This window comes from Petaurus breviceps, unplaced genomic scaffold (assembly GCF_028583685.1).
Source record: "Petaurus breviceps papuanus isolate PSGF00001 unplaced genomic scaffold, PetGlider_PUasm1.0 555, whole genome shotgun sequence".
In the NCBI taxonomy this organism is placed as follows: Eukaryota; Metazoa; Chordata; class Mammalia; order Diprotodontia; family Petauridae; genus Petaurus; species Petaurus breviceps.
In genome coordinates, this window is record NW_027186373.1 from 49,052 (window position 1) to 70,507 (window position 21,456).

General features: G+C 42.2%; 1 protein-coding gene and 1 long non-coding RNA gene across 4 annotated transcripts in view; one reads left to right on the top strand and one right to left on the bottom strand.

Moving 5' to 3' along the window:
* LOC138172898 (uncharacterized) overlaps positions 1 to 21,456 on the top strand; it is a 75,387-nt gene that overhangs the window by 41,928 nt on the left and 12,003 nt on the right. The window contains exon 4 of one of the 3 annotated variants that reach the window (XR_011171265.1): positions 13,956 to 16,138. The exons of 1 other annotated variant lie outside the window; for it this stretch is intronic. This is a non-coding gene — a long non-coding RNA (uncharacterized lncRNA). Of the gene's footprint in view, positions 1 to 4,439; positions 6,894 to 13,955; positions 16,139 to 21,456 lie in introns of those variants that run through there. One more of the 3 variants, XR_011171264.1, reaches the window with a different exon arrangement.
* Positions 1,554 to 3,047, bottom strand: LOC138172897 (vomeronasal type-1 receptor 4-like). The gene has a single exon (XM_069102735.1). It carries the CDS (start codon positions 2,463 to 2,465, stop codon positions 1,554 to 1,556), a length of 912 nt encoding a protein of 303 aa, XP_068958836.1. The 5' UTR covers positions 2,466 to 3,047.

Genomic DNA, 21,456 nt, shown 5'->3' on the forward strand with positions numbered 1-21,456 from the left:
TTCTTTTTCCATCTGGTACATTTGGCTTTTTAAGGCATTCTTCTCCTAATTGCCTTTTTGAGCCTCTTTTGCCATTTGAGGTAGTCTATTTTTTAAGGTGTTATTTTCCTCAGTCAGGCTGCTGACTGTCATTTCATAATTTTCTTGCATCATTCTCATTTCTCTTCCCAAGTTTTCCTCCACTTCTCTTATCTGCTTCTTAAGGTTGTCTATGGCCTGTAATCAGCTTGTATTTTCCTTAGAAGCTTTTGGTGCAGGAGTTCTGACTTCACTGTCTTCCTCCTGTTCCATGCTTTGCTCCTTTTTGTCCCCAAAATAGGAGTGTAACGTTGGAATCTTCTGTCTGCTTTGTTTCCTTTGCCTGGTCATGTCGCCCCTCAGTCACTTGACCCCTGGGCTTTTTGCCACAATAGGATTCTGCCACCAGACAGGGGAGCTTTTGTCCCAAATGCTGGGGTTTTCTCAGCTGCCTTCTCTGAGGTCTCCACACACTCTGGCAAGCTGGACACACACCCCAGGACCTCCACCCTAGACCGCAATCCAGATCCAAGAAGGTGAAAGCAAGAGCTATTACCCCTCAGACTGGTGTTTGGTTACCCTACACTCTGCAGGTTAGGAGCTGAAGCTGCCATGTGGCGCTGGCTGACTGTGCCAGCATCTCAGTGGCTTCTTGCCCCGGGAGCAAAAGCCAGGCACTCCCACTTACTGGGTCCCAAAGTCCAGACTGCACTGACCTCTCACTTTGTCCTTCGCATCTATGTGTTGATAAATCTGGAAACGGCCACAACTGCTGGTGATCTGGAGTCCCTCTGGCTCTAATTTTTTGAAGGGGAGAAGGCAGGGCAATTGGGGTTAAGTGACTTGCCCAAGGTCACACAGCTAGTAAGTGTCAATTATCTGAGGCAGGATTTGAACTCAGGTCCTCCTGACTCCAGGGCCAGTGCTCTATTCACTGCACCATCTAGCCTCTGGAGTCCCTCTGGCCTGTGGCTGGTCAGGCCCGCCCTCAGGCTAAAGCCTCGATTGGGGCTGGGCTCGGCTCCCAGAGCCCTGTGCTGGCCAATTCCTGCAGGCCTGCAGGGCTGTCCTCAGCGGGAGGTTAGCTTCTCTGTGTCATTTTGTGGGTTCTGCAGCTCCAAAGTTTGTTTAGATTCCCCTTTTACATGGATTGGGGAAGGTGGAAGCTGGAGAAGCGCGGAGGTCCTGCTTCTACTCCACCATCTTGACTCCCTCCCCTCCCCCCCATCTCAGAGCAAATATTTAAGGGTTTACTATACTATACGATTAGATCCTTGAATTTATTCACAGCAGCAGTCCTCAGGAGAGCTGTTTATGATTAGTTTTACAGTCTGTAGCACAGAGGCAAGGAGGTTATTTTGGAGAGAATATGTGAAGAAGGTAGCTCATTTATTTCAAGTCTGGAAGCTGTTACCAGACTTTCTTGGGATTTTCCATTTTGTCTTTCTTTATTAGAATAGAGGCAGGTTAGTCAAGGCTTTACACAGAGACAGAGGTGTATCCATGGTGATCTTTTGCCAACTCTAAGAATTATTCTAACAAAGAGAACTGTGTCTCCAGGAGGGTACACAACTGGACTCATTCACTTCATTGTGAATCAGGAAAAAGGGGCTGATAGCTGGGAAACACAATGTAATAAACGTAGACACATTTACTACCCAGATACTGGAATCGACAGTGTATACTTTATACAACAAGAAGCCACAGCTAAGAAAATAAGTAGAACAAAAGGTGCCCACTAGCAGTAAGATGGTGTGGGTGGCCTTGATCTCTGGAGAGCTCCTTGGACAGAGTCTGCTGCTGTGAATCTGTTGGGTTCTCTGATGGTGTCTACACAGGAGAAACACCATATAGCTACTGGCTGAGACCATGCATCCTACAAACAAGATGTCTCGAAGGGTGGGCAGGATGGCGATCTCTGAAAGCACATTTTCCCAGTAGCAGTACAGAAGATCCACTCCCCTGATGTGGCTGCTGCTGTCATTCCTTGGGCCTGTTATATACATTGGTACATAAACTTCTATGAGCAGGGTGAGCATCCAGCCCATGCCGCAGGTGAGTCTGACATACTTTGGTGTTTTGGCCTTGAGAGTGGCCAACCTATGGCTGTTGGGACTGATGATAATGGCCTGAAAGGCACTCAGGAGGCAGGTGGTATATATAGAAGTGCCCCGGCTGACTCTTTGGATGTAAAATACAAGTTTACACCCATAATTTCCCAGGAAATTTACTGTCCTGAAATATAATATTGCTTCTGGGATTCCCTTGGAGAGTAGCAATACAGCATTGGCCAAAGCAAGCTGGGCCAGAATGGCATCAATGGGCCTCTGCTTGTGCCTGGGGGACTTGGGCAAGTTGTAAAGGAAGAGTTCTAAGGAGTTCCCCAGGACCCCAATGGCAATCTGACAGAAGGAGATGATCCTTAGGACATGGCCATGTAGAGGCATTGTCTTGGAGTGGTCAGCAGGATTGTAGCCAGAGAACCCTTGAGAGAAGAGGGGGGAGGAATAAGCATTTGTTAAGCACCTCCTCCTGCCAGCCCCCCCCCCCAAGTGTTGTAGACATTGTCTCAGCTGGTCATCACAACAAGCCTATGAGAGAGGTGCCATTATGGTCCCTGTTTTATAGCTGAGGGAAGTGATGCTGAGGTTGAGTGATTTGCCCACCTGACAGGAATACTAAGGGTTTAAGCTGGATTTTGCCTCAGGGCTCCCAGACTGCAGGCCCACTGCTCTATCCATTGCCCCACTCAGCCACCCCTTGGAACACGATACAAGAACAGTGGAATCAACATGCTTTGCCCAGAACAGAGCAGTTCCATAACCCACCTCTAAAAGTGGTGACAAAGTGTGGACTCAATGGGAGCCAGTGTCCCAATGTTCACTATCTTCTAAGTGCGGCCACAAAGCATGGACAGGCACTCATGGACACAGAGGGAAGCAGGCCCTTCTTTGGACCCCCAGAAGGAGTCCACACGTTGATCACCACACAGGATGACTTCTTCTCTCTCACATTGACGTTACTGAATTTTTCAGAAACCCTCCATTCTACATCAAAATCCTGGGTCAAAGCTCTGAATATGGAAGGGTGAAGCAGAAGGATGGGTGCTGTGATGACCCTCACAATTCCATTCTTGAATTACCAGATGAAAGCTTTTGTCAGTCACAGAAATCTTTTGTTCAGCTCTGAGCTCTTGGATCACAGGAGGGAATTCTAGAATGGGTGGGCCCAGGGAGAATCCAGAAACACAGCTTTATACATACCTCAGACAGGTGATCTTTGAATCTTACCCTTCAGGACTCCCAGCACCTGGGACTTTGTCACTGTGGCTGTTCTCTATCCTGAGCACAATCCTATCACCATTCAATGAATGAGTGATGAGACTTGGCCACGAGAATTAAGGCTCCCATGATCAACCAGGGCATGGGCCTGTCTGAGCTTAGCTAGGGTTAGCGACACCCAGACATTATTGGATATGTCCTTGCAGCCTTTAGAGATAACCACAATATACCTGTACTGTGATTGGATCTATTGGGCTTCCTGGAAAACTCCCGGGGCAAAGTTCAGGCCATGAAGAGATAGAAGCTTAGTGATGATCTTTTATCGGATTTGGAGGGAATAAGTCATGCTTATGAACACAGCTCTGTTCCCATGTGAACCCAGATATATGCACAAGAGGACTCTGGGAGGAGGAACATGGAGGCATGCCCCTGGAGAATTAATAGTAAGTGCTCATGGCTGGGTTATAAAGAAGCTTTGTAAAGAGAATTCCAAGAAAAGCCTTCTAAAAACAGGAGAGAAGCTGAGAAGTACTTGCTTGTGATTAAAGAAAAGCCATCCTGAAGACTAACTTTGGGAAATGTTTAAAGGAACAGCCAAGGAATGTCATCAGTATCTGGAGCCCACAGACTAGAGGAAAGGTGAAGATCCCAACGGGCGAAGAACTCCAGTCCTGCTCTATGTGGGCTGGAGGGGCCTCATGCTGTGGCATTTGCTCACAGCCAAAATATTTTAATAATTACAGCTTATTATGCTAATCAACGTTTAATTCTTCTCCAATATATTCTTAATAAGTTTAATATTTACTTAAATATGAAAATGAGTGGTGTAAGGGAAAGAGGCTTTTCTCTTTGCAAGCAGCTTGGTGACAGTGAATAGAGTGCTGAACTGGGAGTCAGGAACACTTGAGCTCAGACACTCATGGGGTGGGTGACCCTGTGGAAGTCACTTAACCCCTCAGGCCTCAGTTTGTCATCTGTAAAATGGAGATAATGAATCCATCTACTTCACAGTGTTGTTATGAGAACCAAAAAAGATAACAGATGTAAAGGGATTTCAAAATACAATTGGTATAGAAATATTTCTTGCTGTTCTCATTACTATTATTTTTACATAAGTGATTGTCATTTTTTTCCCTTAAGCAAGGAATCATTTCACATACGCCTTGTTCTGTACTGAAGGAGAGGATGGCATTTAATATAAAGCAGTGAATTGAATTCCAACCTGGACATGGTGACCTAGAAGTGAGTCCTGGCAGGAGCGTGGGCACCTGGGAGCTGCCTTACCCATCCAGCCAAGGCTGAGGCCCACTGACCTGAGCCTCTGCACTGCCAATGAGATCATTCAGGGAGCCCAGTGTCTTCTGGGAATTGCAACCAGCTACAGCAGAACAGCAACAAGCTGGTGTCTTCTCCCTTCTGTGTAACACCCATCCTGGACTCAGTAACCTGCTCAACACTCACATGCACAGACTCAGAAGGTGGCTGCCACTCAAGTTATAGGGTATTCCTGTGTGTGTGGCCACTCCTTCTATTTACATCACAAGTCTTCACTGGTATGATTCCCATTAACAACCAACCAACAGACCCCTGTAGGGTCCCAAACTGTGGGATGCAGCCAGGAAACACATTCAGTGCCCCTGCTTTGCTGCTCAGTTCTTATCTTTTCCTGTGGCTGAATTCCGAACTCCTGGGTTCCTTCTCCTCCCGCAGGTGGCAGCCGCTCCTGGCTTCTGCCCAGGTCCCGATGCAGGCAGCTCACCATTCCTGCTCTCAGCTCAGCGGAGTCGGCATGCAGGCCATTCTTCTCTCCTGCTCCACGGCTCCACAGAGTCACAGCTACCACAACTGGGAAACAAACAATTATCCCAGTCCCCATACTTTCCTTTTACTCTGCAGATCCTTTTCGTGACGCCATTTTGTAGCGGCAAGCACCCCAAGCGTCCTCAGGGTTTGCTGCCCATACAGGTTCTTGGATCTGCTTTGATAAAGGAAAGCAACTCAAAATGGGTTAACAAGCTTACTTTAATCAGTCAGACATATATCGTTTAGCTTGTTCAGGAGAAAAGGTCAGCACCCCGAACTTCAAAGTATACAGGCAGAATTATCAAGACAGAAACAGATCAAGTAGACAGCTTTCCAAACTGTCCAACCATTACATCCATACCCAGTCAACATCTGGGTTTCCACATCTGGGTTTTTCAAAGCCGGGGGGGGGCCCTGGACAACGGCTTCCCAGAATACAGATCAAATCACAGAACACTTCTCAAAGTGAGCCCCCAAAACAAAGCTACACATCAGGGCTTATAAAGCCTTCTCCTGGCTCAGAGAATGTAACAACCTTATTGACCCACTGGCCAATCAAGAAGTATCTATTGAAAAACAAGCCTCCCACCCCAGGCTTCAGGTGCACTTTAGCCTAGGGGCAGGGAAGATCTTACAAATCTGCGTTCCCATTACAACTGGGCAGCCCCCGGGGGTCTGAGCAGTCTTTTAAGGACAGCACTGCTCAGTTCCTGGTGTGTGGAAGGGGCTAGAATAGAGGCCCTACAAATCAGTTCTTTACTTGACCCTGGCCTGATTCCTGCAGCAGGTAGGGACCCCATCCCATAGTCAAAGCAGAAAAAGAACAAAACCTTCTTCAAAGATGGCCCCCATCAGCATTGGTGCATGGAATGTGCACGCGCTTAAAGACAACAAGAAATTCAGTAGACCTACAGAGGAACATGTCTTGTCGCTAGAGAACTCAGCAGGTATCCCATCCATATAGCAGCCCTGCGTGAAGCAGGGCTGACAAGGGCAGGCCAACTCCCTGAAGTTGGAGCTGGATGCGCACTTTTCTGGAGTGACCACAGTTAGAGAGTACCAGGAAGCTGGTGGAGGTTTTGCAACCCAAACTAACCTAGTCAATAAGCTTGTGTGCCTGCCAGAAGGAGTGAATGACAGGCTCATGACATGGGATTGCCATTCACAGGAAGATGCCACGTCACCATCATATCTGACTACGTTCCCACCATGAAAAACCCCAATGAGCACAAATAAAAATATTTGTAAAGCCTTAAGGTGCTATGACTTGTGAAAACCACAACAACAACATTGTGGCCATGTGTGCCCGGGACACGATCAATACACGGACTCATGTGGAGCATATAATTACCTCAACAGCCAAGCTCATAAACAGAAAGCCAAGAATACCCATCAACACACTCTCCAGTTTCTCCTCCTTATCTGTTTTCTGTAATGAAAATGAGGGTTTGGGGATTCTTTGGTAGGGATGCACTGACCTTTCTGGCCTTTACACCAGACTGAAAGTTGTCCCTGTGTTGCAATATTCATAACTATTGTATACCCTACTTACCTATAATCAACCTGCAGTTCTGTGGTCTTTTCCTTTGGTATCAAAAACATCCAACAGTTATGGGAGAGATGCAGGACTCCCCAGGCTGGGGAATTCCAGATCATACAGTATCATCAAAGTGCTCAGGATTGTTACGAAAACTGTTTTTATCTGCTTTATTACTCACCCAGGAATCCTGCATCTCTCTATGCTTTGCTTGTATTTGCTTTAGATGGAATTAAATGCCAGTTGTTAAACCCTGCAGAGTTCTCGTTTTTCATTCAGCAGTTACTGAATCTCTGCATCATTTCTGCCAAGCCATTCTTGGTGTTTGTGAGAGTTGTGATCTAGAAGAGTGAATGCAAAGCTGTACACTAAAACTCTGAGAACTTCCCATTCCTTTTGTGGGTTACTGTAGTTAAGCATGTGCTGGCTCCACTTTCCCTCTAAGTTAATAACAAACTGCTCCCACTCAGAGAAGCACTCTAATCTGTTGGCATTAACTCTTCTGATAGACTTTTTGCCTTGGGGCCACTGCTTTTGTTGAATGAGAATATTTAGCTTGAAGAGGATAAGCATCTAGCATGAGTCCAACACTGTCCTCCACACATTGCCTTTATCATTCTCACATCTTGTCTGTCTCTTCTCCTTATAATCACATAGTCTATTAATTGCCACTGTTTGTTGCAAGAGTGCATACATGAAGTTTTATTGCATTCAGCTAAACTGAAGACAGAGCTGGTGACAAGAATGTCATGAGATTCATAAGTCTTCAGTAATAAGTGACCATTGTGTTTACTGTTTTCAGCTCAATCCCTCCCAAGGACTACCTGCCATGTCTTTATAAAGCAGACTTCACAAAGGGTCAATGAATAGTCAATATAGTGTTTGCTACCCAACAACACCAGAAGAAATACCTAGAGCAGAATAGAGATCTGTATACAATGTTTGTTGCTCTGACCAAGGCTTTTTGATACTGGTGGTTGTGAGGGCTTATGGAAAATTATGTCAAAATTTGGTTGCCTTGAGAAGTTCATCAGAATTGTACATCAGTTTCATGACAGCATGCTTAACTGGGTTCTGGATAATAGACGGTGCTCTCATGCTTTCCTAGTCAACAATGGAATGAAACAAGACTGTGTGCTTGTTCTCATGCTTTTTAGCATGATGTTTTCAGCCATGTTACCAAAGGCTTTCAAGGAAAATGAACATGCCATAAAGGTCAGCTACTGTACTGATAGTAAATTCTTCAGTTTGAAAAGGCCAGAAGCCAAGACTAAAGTGGATAGAGTGTTGATGCATGAGAGTTTTTTTGTTGTTGTTGTTTGAAGATGATTGTGCCCTCAGTGCAACCTCTAAGGCTGAGATGCAACAAAGTATGTATTGCTTCTCTGCTCCTTGTACTAATTTTTGCCTACCAATGAACACCAAGAAAGCACACCAGCCAGCACAACACCATCCATGCTTGGAAACATCAGTCACAGCAAATGGAGAAGTTTTGAATACTGTGAATAGGTTCAATTACCTAGAAGTATACTTTCCAGGGATTTCTACATTGATAATGAGGCATGGAATTCCAGAGCTAGCTCAGTGTTGGCTCAGAGGCTTTGAAGGAAATTGTGGAAGAAAAAAGTTAATAGAATGATGACCAAACTGAAGGTCTACAAAGCTGTTGTGCTGACCTCATACCTGTGAAACCTGAAGAGTCTAATGTGCCGAGGCAGGAAACTGGATTACTTCCATTTCAATTGCCTTAGGAAGATTCTGAAGACCATCTAGTAGGATAAGGTACCAGGTATTAATGTCCTTTCTTGAACGAAAATGCAAAGCATTAAAACTCAGCTGCAGATAATTCAGCTCCAATGACCTGCACATGTTGATGAAATACCAAATGTGTACTTGCCAAAAAGACTATTTCATGGAGAACTCACCCAGGGCAAGCACTCACATAGTGGTCAGAAGAAGCATTAGAAGGACATTCTCAAAGTATTTCTAAAGAACCTTGTAATTAATTGTGTGACAACGAAAACATTGCCACAGAACTGCCCGGCACGGCTTGCCCTCCTCAGAGAAGGTGCTGTCCTCTATGAGGAAAGCAGAATTGAAGAGCCTCAAAAGAAACCTGAGATGTGAAAATCTAGAGAATCCTCCCCATATGTTCATATGGCACAAATAGCCTGACCTATGGTAGAACATTCCAAGCTTATATTGGTCTGATCAGCCACAGTCAGATGCACTATACCTTGACTCTACCATAACGATTTCAGTTTTGGTACTCTTCAAGAACAAGAGACAACAACCATGTCATCTTCATTCAGTAATAATACTTCACTTAATCCAAGTTTTAGTTCAATCAACATATTCATACTTGTAAGTTACTGATGCGCATGGCAATTTCCATCCTTCCTTAATGAGTTCAATACTTGACTTACCACTACTGTCACTGCTTTGACAGACTTAAATTGAAGAGGGAAAACCATAAGACCACATAGGCATGATTCAAAAACATCCCTTATGAAGTGGAAGTGATGAATATGTTTAAGGGATTAGATCTTGAAGAGTGCCTGAAGAACTATGGACAGAGGTTTGCAGTGTTTTACAGGAGCAGCAGCAACAAAATATCTCAAAGAAAAAGTAGAATGACTATGGGATGAGGCTTTACATAGAGCTGCAAAGTGGAAAACCAAATGAGAATGAGCAAGAAAAAATATGCCCAAGTGAAGGCAGAATTCAAGAGAATGGCCAGGAAAGATTAGAATGAGAAATACAAACAAAAAGAAGAAAGCAATAGAATGGGAAAAAACAAGCAATCCCTTTAAGAAAATTTGAGCTATCAAGGGAAAATTTTGTTCAAAAATGGGACATGACAAAAGACAAAAATGGTAGGGACTTGAAACAAGCAAAAGAGAATAAGAAGAAGTGGATGAACAAACCAGAGAACTACACAAGAAAGTTCTTAACATCACTAGAAACCATGATAGTATAGTTACTGCTCTGGAGCCAGGTATCCTAGAGTGGGAAGCTAAGTGAGCCTTAAGAAGCACTGCTAGCAATAAGGCTAGTGGAGGTGAGCGAATTCCAGCTAAGCTATCTGAAACCCTGAATTATGATGTTATTCCTGTGCTGCACTGAAAACACAACACATTTGGAAAACTTGACAGTGGTCACTGGCTTGGGAAAGATCCCTTACCTCCCAGTCAAAAACAAGGGTGATGCCACATAGTGTTCCCATTACGTTCCACACACAAGAAAGGTTATGTTTACAATTCCACAAACCAACCTTTAGTAATAGGTGAACCAAGAATGAGCAGAAGAGCAGGCTTGTTCTGGAAGAGGCAGAAGAACTAGAGACCAAATGAACAGCATGAGCTAGATTATGGGAAAAACAAGGGACTTCTGCTTCAATGCCTTTGATTGTGTGGATCCCCACAAAATACGGTGAGTCCTCAGAGGGATGGGAGCAAGAGAGCATCTTCCTTGTCTCCTGAGGAACATGTATATGGTCCAAGAAGCAACAGTTAGAACTGGACATGGAAAGTGGATCGATTTTAGATTGGGAGAGGGATATGACAAGGTTGTATATTGTCACCTCCTTCATTGGACTTCTATGCAGAACACAGCCAGTGAAATACCAGGCTGGATAGATCAAAAGCTGGAATTAGAGTTTTGGGGAGAAATGGCAAGAATCATAGAAATGCAGACAACACCCCTCTGATGGCAGAAAGTGAAGACGAATGAAGAAGCTACTTCATGAGGGTGAAAGAGGAGAGTGTAAAAGAGAGTTTGAAGCTTCCCATTAAAAACTAAGCTTTTAGCACTGGGTCTCATCACCCACTGGCAAACAGAGGGAGAAGAGAGGAAAGAAGGGTCAGATCTAAAATCTGGAGGCTCAAGGTTCACTGCAGATGGCAACTGTGGCCATGAAATTAAAAGGCCTTTGCTTCTTGGAAGGAACTTTATGCCAAATTTGGACAGCATAATAAAAAGTGGAGACATCACCTTGCTGCCAAAGGTCTGTACAGTCAAAACTATGGTTTTTCCACCAGCAATGTAGGCCTATGATGGTTGGACTATGAGGAAGTTTAGCACTGCAGAATCAACACTTTTGAATCATGGCTCTGAAAAAGACATCTGAGAGTCCCTTGGACAGCAAGGAGCTCAAAACAGTCAATACTTAATGAAATTAATTCAGGCTAGTCATTGGAAGGTGACATATTGAAGTTGAAGCTTAAATACTTTGGTCACATAATGAGAAGATGGGACTCACTGGAAAAGACCCCAATATTGGGAAAGATTGAAGGCAAAAGGAAAAGGGGATGTAAGTAACTAATTATAATTTCTCAATGATAAGTGACCATATTCCTTTCCATGTGAGGATCAATTGAAAGAAATGAAGAGAAATTGCCAGGAACTGAGATGACTCTGACAACGGAACAGAGGAACCTCTGACAAGAGGAAGAGAGGCTTCAATTACCTGTAAGTTTCTTATGAGGATGAGATGCTGGACTTGTTTTCATCAACTCTAGAGGGCAGTACAAGGGGCAATGACTGGAAATTGCAAAGAGGAAAATGAAGCTTGATAGGAAAGGGGGAAATAATCCTGGTTTGGTGGTTGTGGCAAGACTCAAGAGGACTGATTTTTGATTCCAAGGGCTGTTTAACATTTTGTCTTTTTATATTCTCTTATCTTAGTGACTTATACAAACGTTACCTAATAAATTCAGAAAGAACACCATCCAATTGATATATGTTAAAAATTATATAAGCAAGCACTTTTCTAAAGAAGAACACAAAATATCAAGAAATACATGAACAATCAAGAACAATGCCCTAAACAACTAATAAAAGACAAATTCTTATTGGCACAATGAGATCCAGCCTCCCCCCCCACAGGACTGGTAATTGTGACAGAAGATCATCGTGGTGGCAGGGGTAGCAGCAGCAGCAGCAATAGTCATAGTATTGGGAACTAATACTTATATCTGGATTTAAGGTATGCAAAAGTTTTTAAAATATCATCTGGGGCAGTGTCAAGATGACAGAGTAGAAACAGGACTTCTGCACAGTTCTAGCTCCCACCTCCTCCAATTCATGTAAAAAAATGACTCTAGACAAACTTTGGAGCTACAGAACACACAAAATGACAGAGAGAAGCTAACCTCCCATTGATGACAGCCGGGGCAGGCTGGCAGGAACTAGCCAGCTCAGCATGCTGGGAGCCGAACCCAGACCACCATGCACAGGAGGTTTTAGCCTTAGGGAGGCTTGACCAGCCTCCGGCTGGAGGGACTTCAGAGAACCAGCAACTGTGACAGTTTCCAGAATTATCAACCCATAGACAGAGTGCACAGGACAAATTGAATAGGAAGGGATGATACTTAAAACATGAAATTGAGAGGTGAGAGAGGAATATAATGAGAGGACATGGGGAGAGACAGAATGGGGTAAATTATCTCATATAGAAGAGCAAGGGAAAAGTGTTACAATGGATGGGAAGAACAGGAAGGCAAAAGAGAATGAGTCAATCTTATTCTCATTGAATTTGGCTTAGGGAGGGAATACCATACACACTAAATAGGGTATCTCACCCTACAGGAGAGTAGGGGGAAGGGGATGAGAGGGGGAATAATGGAAGGGAGGGCAGGCTTGGGGGGAGGGAAGTTGGAAGCACCCACTTTTGAAAAGGGACAGGATCATAGTAGAGAATAGAACAAGGGGGGTGGTATAGGAGGGAGGGAAATATAGTCAATCCTTCACAATATACCCACTATGCAAATGTTTTGCATAGCTACACATGTACATCCTATATTGACTTGCTTATCTTCCCAGTAAGGGTGAGTGACAAGGGAGGAAGGGAATGAATCTGGAATTCAAAGTTTTAAAATTAAATGTCATATACACACACACACACACACACACATATATATACATATATATATATAATTATTTTACATGTAAGTGGGAAATAAGATATACAGGCACAGGGGCATAGAGATCCACCGTGCCCTACTGGAAACTCGGGGGTGGGGGAGGAGGCAAAATATGGGAGAGAGCAGATTGGGTGAGAAGATATTCAGTGGGATCACTGTTTTGGAGTGGTGGGTAGGGAAATATGGGTAGGAAATTTGTAACTCGAAATCTTGTGGAAATGAATGATGTTGACTAAAAAATTAAAAAAGAGTTCTAATATAAAAAATTTAAATATTGTCTCTGCTTATCATACTAACAAGCCTTTGAAGGAGATAATCTTATTATCCTCATCTTGGGTTGAGGAAATCGAAGCAGAAAAAGACTAACTGGTATGTCCAGTTTTGAAGTGTTTGAACTCAGGTCTTATTAACTCCCATTTTAGCTTTCTGCCCAATGTACAATCATGTTTAAAGTCAAAATATTTGTAAGAGTTTCAGGCCAATCTACACACTACTGAACTATGACTGCTGCAAAATGGTTCCAATATTTTGTAAAGAAATTTTTTACTCTATCAAAATTCATAAATATATATATATACACTAGCAAAATTCACTAATATACATATGTATTTAAAATTTGTGTGTGTAATTGAACTGAAAAACGTAGGGAAAAAGTGGACAATGTACATGCTAAAATATTTATAGTTACTCATTTTGTTAACAAAAAATAAAATTGAAGCAAAATCATTTGAGGAATGTCTTAACAAATTATGGTATATGAATTTGAGGGAAAATATTTTATGAAAGAATATAGTGGACAGATCCAAGGAAACTTGGAAGATCATATTAAATAATGGAGAATGAGGTGAGAACTCAGAGCAAGGAAAACGAATGATATAGCAACTAAAATAATGAGAGGAAAGAGTTGTGGAAAAGGTGCCTCTAACCAGCGTGATGAGGGAAGACACTTCCCAGCCCTGGAAAGTGCAGGCTGGGATACATTTTCAGACAGGTTCCATGGGCTGATTTATTCGGCTTGACCATGATTATTTGTTCAGAAGTAGGGCTTCTATTGGGGGAATGGAGTTTGACTGGGATGCAAATGTATGCTGACAGGACTGGGAAGAATCTAATCTGGGGAAATTTAGCAGAAATAAATGGACAGACTTCCATTCAGGCACAAAAAATAAGATTTTTTATTTATATATAAAAAACTGATATTCAGGAAGGCACAGTCAGGTCATCACTGTTAGGAAATGGCTTTGTGGTGTCTGTGGGCTGAAAGGTGTCCCTGCTTTGGCAGGGCAGCCAAGAAAAGGAGGTGAGAAGGGAGGCAACATTCCCAGAGGCAGCTGTCTGGGAAATGTCCCAGCAGTGCCCCACTGTACTCTGTCCTGTTACACTTTATTTCAGTGTTGGCTACAGCTCTGGTTCCAGGCTTTTAAGCGGCCGCTGAGAAGCTGGAGAGCGCCCAGGAGGGACTTGTGCTCTGCTGAAGGATACGGAAGAGTCTGCCTTAAAATGGGGATCACTGAAAGACCTGACCCCAGAGAAGAGGAAGCGTAGGGACATCCAGTATCTCCCTTCATGCATCTCGGTGCCAATTTCCTCCTCATGTTCCACGGTGGTAAGAAAAGCATCCTCCCCCCAGGGCTATTATAAAGCTCCAATGAAGGAGGAGGAGAAGGGAAGAAATATTGATGAAATCCTTGCTATGTACCAGGCACTATGCTAAGCCTGCTAAAATATCCCATGTGATGCTCACAACAGCTCGAGGTGGGGGGGGGGGATGGTGTAACATTATTGTCCTCATTTTATAGCTGAGAAGATGGGCAAACGGAGGTTAAGTTACTTGCTCAGGGACATGATGCTAGTAAGAGTCTAGGTCCTAACAGAGCTTGCTGTCAGCCTCAGAAACCTCCAGCACATTACCATAAAAGGGAAAATCCTCTTTCCTGTGGGGAGGCCCCTGCTGACAAGCCTGCCCTGTGTCCAGCGCACAGGAAGCCATCCAGGGCACCCTCTTGTCCCTCTCCTGCCCAGCAGGAAGGCTAAGGGCTGCCTCCCACTCTCTCTATGCCAGCCTGGCACTGACAGCAACACTCACCTGGCTGTCTGCTGTGCTATCCAGGAGACTGACGTCCATCCAGCAGAGCACCCAAGAGGCAGCCTGGGCTGTGCTTATAGGGACTGGGTGTCTGAGCTCATCTCCCTCTTGGAGATGTGATTATCGTGTCGCCTGAAGGATCAGTGACATTGTCCTCTCAGGGAGGCAGTGAGGTCTCCAAGGGGGAGAAACTTTGGCCCTGAAGCCAATCCCCATCAGCAATTAAGCCTGAGTAATGAGGGTACTCAGGCAGCAGCTGCTGCAGCTCAGAGAAAAGCTTTGATATGTGCCTTCTGGGAGGGAGAGGCAGACAGGACCAAGCTGGAGCCCTGAGAGCTGGCAATCAAGGATCTTTGGGACTGTGCCTGCCCCTGCTCAGTCCTGGACCGCAAGCCCTTGGTTGGGATGCTATGGCTCCCCACTGGGCCAGAGGAAAGAGAGAGTCCCTGTGGTCACACCTACCTCCTGCTCAGGCCTTATCACCTTGGGGCCTTGAAGGCCACAACTACAGGAGTGGTTGAGGTTGAAGTGAAGGAAATGACCCCCATGAACATTTTCCTAAATGCATGTTGTGGGAAGGCCTTACCATGAGATGAGCTAAGGAGCCAGTGAGTGAGCCCAGGACAATGATCTCTCCTCTCCATGGAAACCTCCGACAAGGAAAGCTACAGGCACAATGCATCTGTCTGGGTGTGGGTCTGCTCCACACAGCAGGGAAAATGCCATATGAGGGAGCCTTGACCTCTCTGTACTCAAGAGTCATTGTGGCCAGACCAGAAGAGAGTCCTGAGGATTTCCCAGTTCTTAGATACCCTGCTCTGTGGCCTTGTTTAGGGGATTTGCAGGCTCCCATCTTGCCCCCTTTCCTAGCTAGCAGCACTGCTCTTACAGGGCTTTTGATCTCTCCATCATGTCTTCTGTTCCCAGGAAATTCATCATTGGAAAATTCTATTATCCAGAAAAGAGGGAACCTGCCTCAGTCTTCACATCTCCCCTGTACCCTCTCCCCCTTGTCAGACCATCTTGCTGAAAGGTGGGGCCATGAACTCCAGGGCACCTATGTAAGGGGAGTTCAGCACATCTTCTCCCCATTTCCATCCAGCTACTTATTTGAAGCTCTGCATTCATGGGGTTACTTCCCCTCATTAGCTCACAAACCCTTTGAGGACAGAGATTGTCTTTGTAATAACATCCCCAAGCCTTAGTACAATTCCTGGCACACAGTAGGAACTTAATAAATGTTTACTGACTGATTCCCCTCCCTTCAGTCCTGCAGGGTCCACATATGCTTGTGTGTCTAGGTGAGCACATGGGATGAAGCATGACTTTAGGACAGAGGATTGGTTCCTAGCTCTGCCAGCCCATCCTCTTTCCTCCAACTTTATATCAGCTGGAGAAAAGAGACCTTTCGCATTATCGATCAGTCATTCAGTCTTTTGTAAAGGAGAATACACTCAAATGCTTGATATTAAAGACAGAGCATGATAAAGTAGAAGCCGCACTGTTCTTGAAGCCAGAAGGACAGGGCCCAGGAGTGTGGAGGGGGGAGATGCTTCTATAAGGAGCATCTTCCACCCTCCATCCTTATTGAAGTAATTTAATCAGTGTAAGGATATGATGAAGCTTCTGTTCCACTCCCACCCACACTGTGGTGAAGGGCAGGTTCTAGAAACATCAGTGAGAAACCTCCATCCAAGTTGGGGGGTTCCAAAGGGCCTTTGTGAGGGGATGCTGGTTCTTAGAGCCCATTCCATGGGACTCTGGAAGTATACCACTGTGGCATATATCTGATTCTGGAAGGTTGCTCAAAGGGACATCAGTCAGAAAATGGCCTTACAGTCAATGCCTTCTTCACATCATAACATGTCTTTGTCCAAATGAAAAATCCTGGTGAAAAGGTATGTTTGGCAAACTTCTTTCCCAATACATCCTTCCATAATCAGGAACCAGTTGAGAAGGAAAATCTAGGAGACTCAGAAATTTATCCTGTCACATAGAAGATTTCCACCATGTTCTCTCTTCTCTTAACAAGCCAATTTCCTATATTGGCTCTGGAGTTGATTCATGTTGCACCAAAGGCCATGCAACTCAGTCACAAGAGTCACGACAAAGACTTACCAGAACAACTGTAATCTACCGTCTGCCATGTTGTCACACCATAGGGTACAGTAGCTCAAGTAGCATAGACCCCAGACATTTAGTGTCCCCAGCAGGCACAACCAAGTATTGTTCTTAGATATGTTGCTCACCAAATGGCTCCCTTTAACACACACAAGCACAAATACACACCCAGGATGACAGGATGTGTTCCCATATTATCTTTGCAGAAAAAAATGTCATCTTTATGGGAAATAGGCATGAGGATATATTCTTAACAGAGAAGAATAAGGTTTTTATGGAGCCCCACTTCTCACTTTATATTCTGTGATGATGCCTTGCATTATAGCTCTTCATGGATTCATTCCTGGCAGTCTACATTGGGAGAAAATTGGATGTCTTCTTTCCAATTTTGAATATCTGGAAAGCAAGAACAGTTTGTAACTTCAGAAAAAGTTGCCTAAATATCAATCTATTCCACTGGCTGCCCATCATGACTCCCATTCGCCCTCCTGACTCCATCTCTTTGGGTTTCTTTTTGATCAATAGACACCTCAAGTTCACCACACACGCACAGCTCCTTTCTTCATCTTCATGCCCCAGCCCACCCCAAATCCAGACACTAGAGGGCTCCATGAAAAATAACCTTATGACTACTTCACACAAATTTTGTCTACAGGTACTTGTAGCTTTTATTGTAGACATTTTGGTCTTTTCCAGCAGAATGCAAACAGATGGAAGGGAGTGAATGATTTTTTTTTCCCTTCACATTCTCAGCACCTAGCCAAGTACGTGGCCCATAGTAGGTGCTTAGTAAATCCTTGCTGTTTGGTTCATACTGACCTTCTCAGACTTGCTTAGTGCCTCAAATAAATTTCCATGTCACTTCCCCAGTTGAACCCCGAAGTCTCCTTTGTTCCTCAAGTTTTCCTGTTGATAATTCCTGATACCAGATAGTCTGATTAGAATAGCAGCACTGATTTCTTCCTTTTATTTAAAGAATTAATAATCAAATCCCTGCATACAATACACCTTTTTATATCAGTGTAAATGAGGGGATACTACTGGGGTAGACAGAGAACACAAAGATCATATAAGGAATTTTGCAATGATATCTGTTTCCAATGAAAAGATATCTCTTTGAAAACCTAGCACAGGTGTAATCTTGGAACAGAAATACAAAGGAATGAGTCTAACTCCATTTGAAGACCATTGTTAAAAGTCAGTCAAAGGACTTTAGTCAGACAGACTTTAGAATTGTCCTTGGCACAGGAAAATTGCAACAGTTCTTTGTCAGTTGAACAGAGATCAAATACGTTTATGAAATACTCCTAACTGCAAATGCTCACAAAATCTTTCAAATATTTACTAAGTATTTGTGGAGTGTCATGATAAGGGAGAGCAGAGGGACCGGGGGAAGGGAATTTAAATGTGGGAGGATATTGTCTACTCTGTATTGGCCACATTACTTTGCCTCATTATCAACAGCATATCTTCTTTTGTGGCATTTCAAATAGAAATTCATGATCTGGAATTCCCAGATGCCTCCATGAAGGAGACTGGCCAAAAGAGGAATGAATTCATTAATTTACAAACCACTTATTATGTCCCTAAGGTATGTACTATATCCTGGACATTGGCAAAGGTGCATGGGCTACAAAGAAAAAGTGATCTAAATTGTTATTAATTAGAGAAATTCAGATAAAAATATTGAGATATTGTGGAATTATAAAATGATCCAACTCTGTTGGAGAGCAATCTGGAATTGTGCCCAAAGACTTATTAAACTACCTAAACTTTTTGACCAAACAATACCACTACTTGTACTATTTCCAAAGATGATTAGGAGAAAAGGGGGAAAAAACCTATATATTCCAAAATGTTTGTAGCATCTCACTTTGTTGTGGCAAAGAACTAAAAATTACAGGGATGCCCATTAACTGAGGAATAGCTAAATAAGTTATGCTATATGATTGTGATGGAATACTACTGTGCTATAAGAGATGATGAGCTCAATGATTTTAGAAATACAAATGGGAAGACATGCACTAAATAATGAAGAGTGAAATGAGCAGGACCAAAAGAACATTACATAGATTAACAGCCATATTGTTTTAGGAATGACTTTGAATAAATGTGTTTTGTCCATTAAAAATACCCAAATTAACTATAATGGACATATAAAGAAAGATGCTATTTGTATCTTTGATTAATAGAAGTATGTATAGAATAATTTTACATATTTAAGTATATATGTGTATGTATGTGTTTATATGCACATGCATATACATATACATACATATATACATACCCTTATATACATATACACATATGTATATACATATACAAACATATCTATATCCATACACACACATATACACACCTATTTATGTCTATTTGCAGCCATTTCTAGGGCATGGAAGATAAAAGAAATATATTTACATGACAACATTGTAAATTTGAAAGGAATAACAAGGTGTGCACAGTAGATTTATAGTTTTATGCATAATCATATTTATTGTATTCTGTTATGGAAATACTTGTTTCCTTCCATAAATTAAAAATAAAATTGAAAAAGGACAAATAGAAAAATTCCCAGGACCAGATAGATTCAGAAGCAAATTCTACCAAACATTTAAACAACAATTAATTCCAAAACTATATAAAATATTTGAAAAAATAAGCAAAGAAAGAATTATACTAAATTCCTTTTATGATACAAATATGATGCAGATCCCTAAACTGGGGAGAGGTAAAACAGAAGAAAACATTTAAACAATTTCTCTAATGGATAGTGATACATTTTTGTCTTTTTGGAGGGGGGAAGGTAAAGGCAATTTGGGTTCTGACTTATCCAAGGTCACACAGATAATAAGTGTTAAGTGTCTGAGGTCAGATTTGAACTCAGGTCCTCCTGACTCCAGATTCAATGCTCTATTCACTGTGTCACCTAGCTGCCTGGATACAAAAATTTTAAATAAAACCCTAGAAAGGAGGCTACCAAAATGTATCATGAAGATTGTACACTATGACCAGATGAGATTTATATCAGGAATGCAGGACTGGTTCAATGTTAGCAAAGTTATCCATATAATTGACCATAGCAATTAAAAAACCCAACAGAAATCATATGGATATCTCAACAGTTGTGGAAAAAGCCTTTGAAAAGGTACAACACAAAGTACAACTCTCATTCCTATTAAAAACACTGGAAAACACAGGAATAAGGATAAAATGATAAATAGTATCTATCTAAAACCATCAATAAGCATTATCTCTAATGAGGATAAGTTAGAAGCCTTCACAATAGGATCAGGGGTGAAGCAACAGTGTCCCTTATCAAAACTATTTATTCAGTATTGTACTAGAAATGCTAGTTATAGCAATAGCACACACACAAAAAAAGAAATTAGAGGAATAAAAACAGGCAATGAGAAAAAAATATAACTTTTTGCTGGTGATACATTGATATACTTAGAGAAACCTAGAGAATCAATTGAAAAACTATTTGAAATAAGTAAAAAGGTTAGTATAGTTGCAAAATATAAGACAAATCTGCCTAAACCATTAGTAATTTTATATATTACCAACAAAGTTCAGTAGCAAGAGATAAAAAAAGAAATTCCATTTAAAATAACTGTAGATAACAGGAAATACTTGGGAGGCTCCCTGACAAGACAAATTCAGGAACTATATGAGCACAATTACAAACATTTTTCACAATAATAAAGTCAGTTCTGAATAATTCTGAAAATATTAATTTCTTCTGGGTAGGGTGAGCCAATATATCAAAAATAATTCTTCCTAAATGAGTTCACTCAGTGCCATACCAATCAAACTAAAAAAAGAAAAATTAGAGCTAGAAAAAAATTACAAAATTCATCTAGAAAAAATAAAATTCGAGAAAAATCAAGGGAATTAATGAAATAAAATGTGAAGGAAGGTGATCTAAACATGCCAGATCTCTAACTTTGTTATAAAGCAGCAAAACAATGTGGTACTGTCTAAGACATAAAGAGGTAGATCAATGGAATAAATCAGGTAAACAATACAGAGTAGGTAATGACCATAGCAATCTAATTTTGATAAACACAGAGATCCTAGCTTTTGTGACAAGAACTTGATGTTTGACAAAATCTTTTGGGAAAGTAATTTGGCAGAAACTAGGTATCAACCAACATCTCACATCATACAGCAGATAAAGTCAAAATGGGTACAAGTTTTAGACATAAAGGGTGTTACCATAAGCAAATTAAGGATGCATGGAATAGGTCACCTGTCAGATATATGGGTAAGTAAAGAATTTATAACCAAACAAGAGATATGAAAGCATTACAGGATGTAAAATGAATAATGTTAATTACATTAAATAAAAAGGTTTTGCACAAATACTGCAGCCAACACAGTTGGTGGGCTAGTAAGTGGTGAGAATAATGAGATGGGGGTGTAATCAATATTCTGTTTATTACAGGACCATTTCATACAGAGCCAAAGATGCAAGGGGCTCACAGAGTTTATATGCCCCCCAAAAGAATGCAGACAATGTAGAAAGATCCTCCCTCTAGGTGACCTAAAGCAATGCAGACAATGTAGAAGGACCCTCACTTAGTCTTGTTTACTATTTACCCTTGCTTAAGGTTAGTTATTTATTTGGGTAATATCCTAGCACCATATCAAGAGGCATAAACAAGAAAAAAAGATTACACTCCC

Excerpts from the sequence above, each read along its gene's own strand:
- LOC138172897 (XM_069102735.1), bottom strand. The coding sequence starts at position 2,465 with ATGCCTCTACATGGCCATGTCCTAAGGATCATCTCCTTCTGTCAGATT.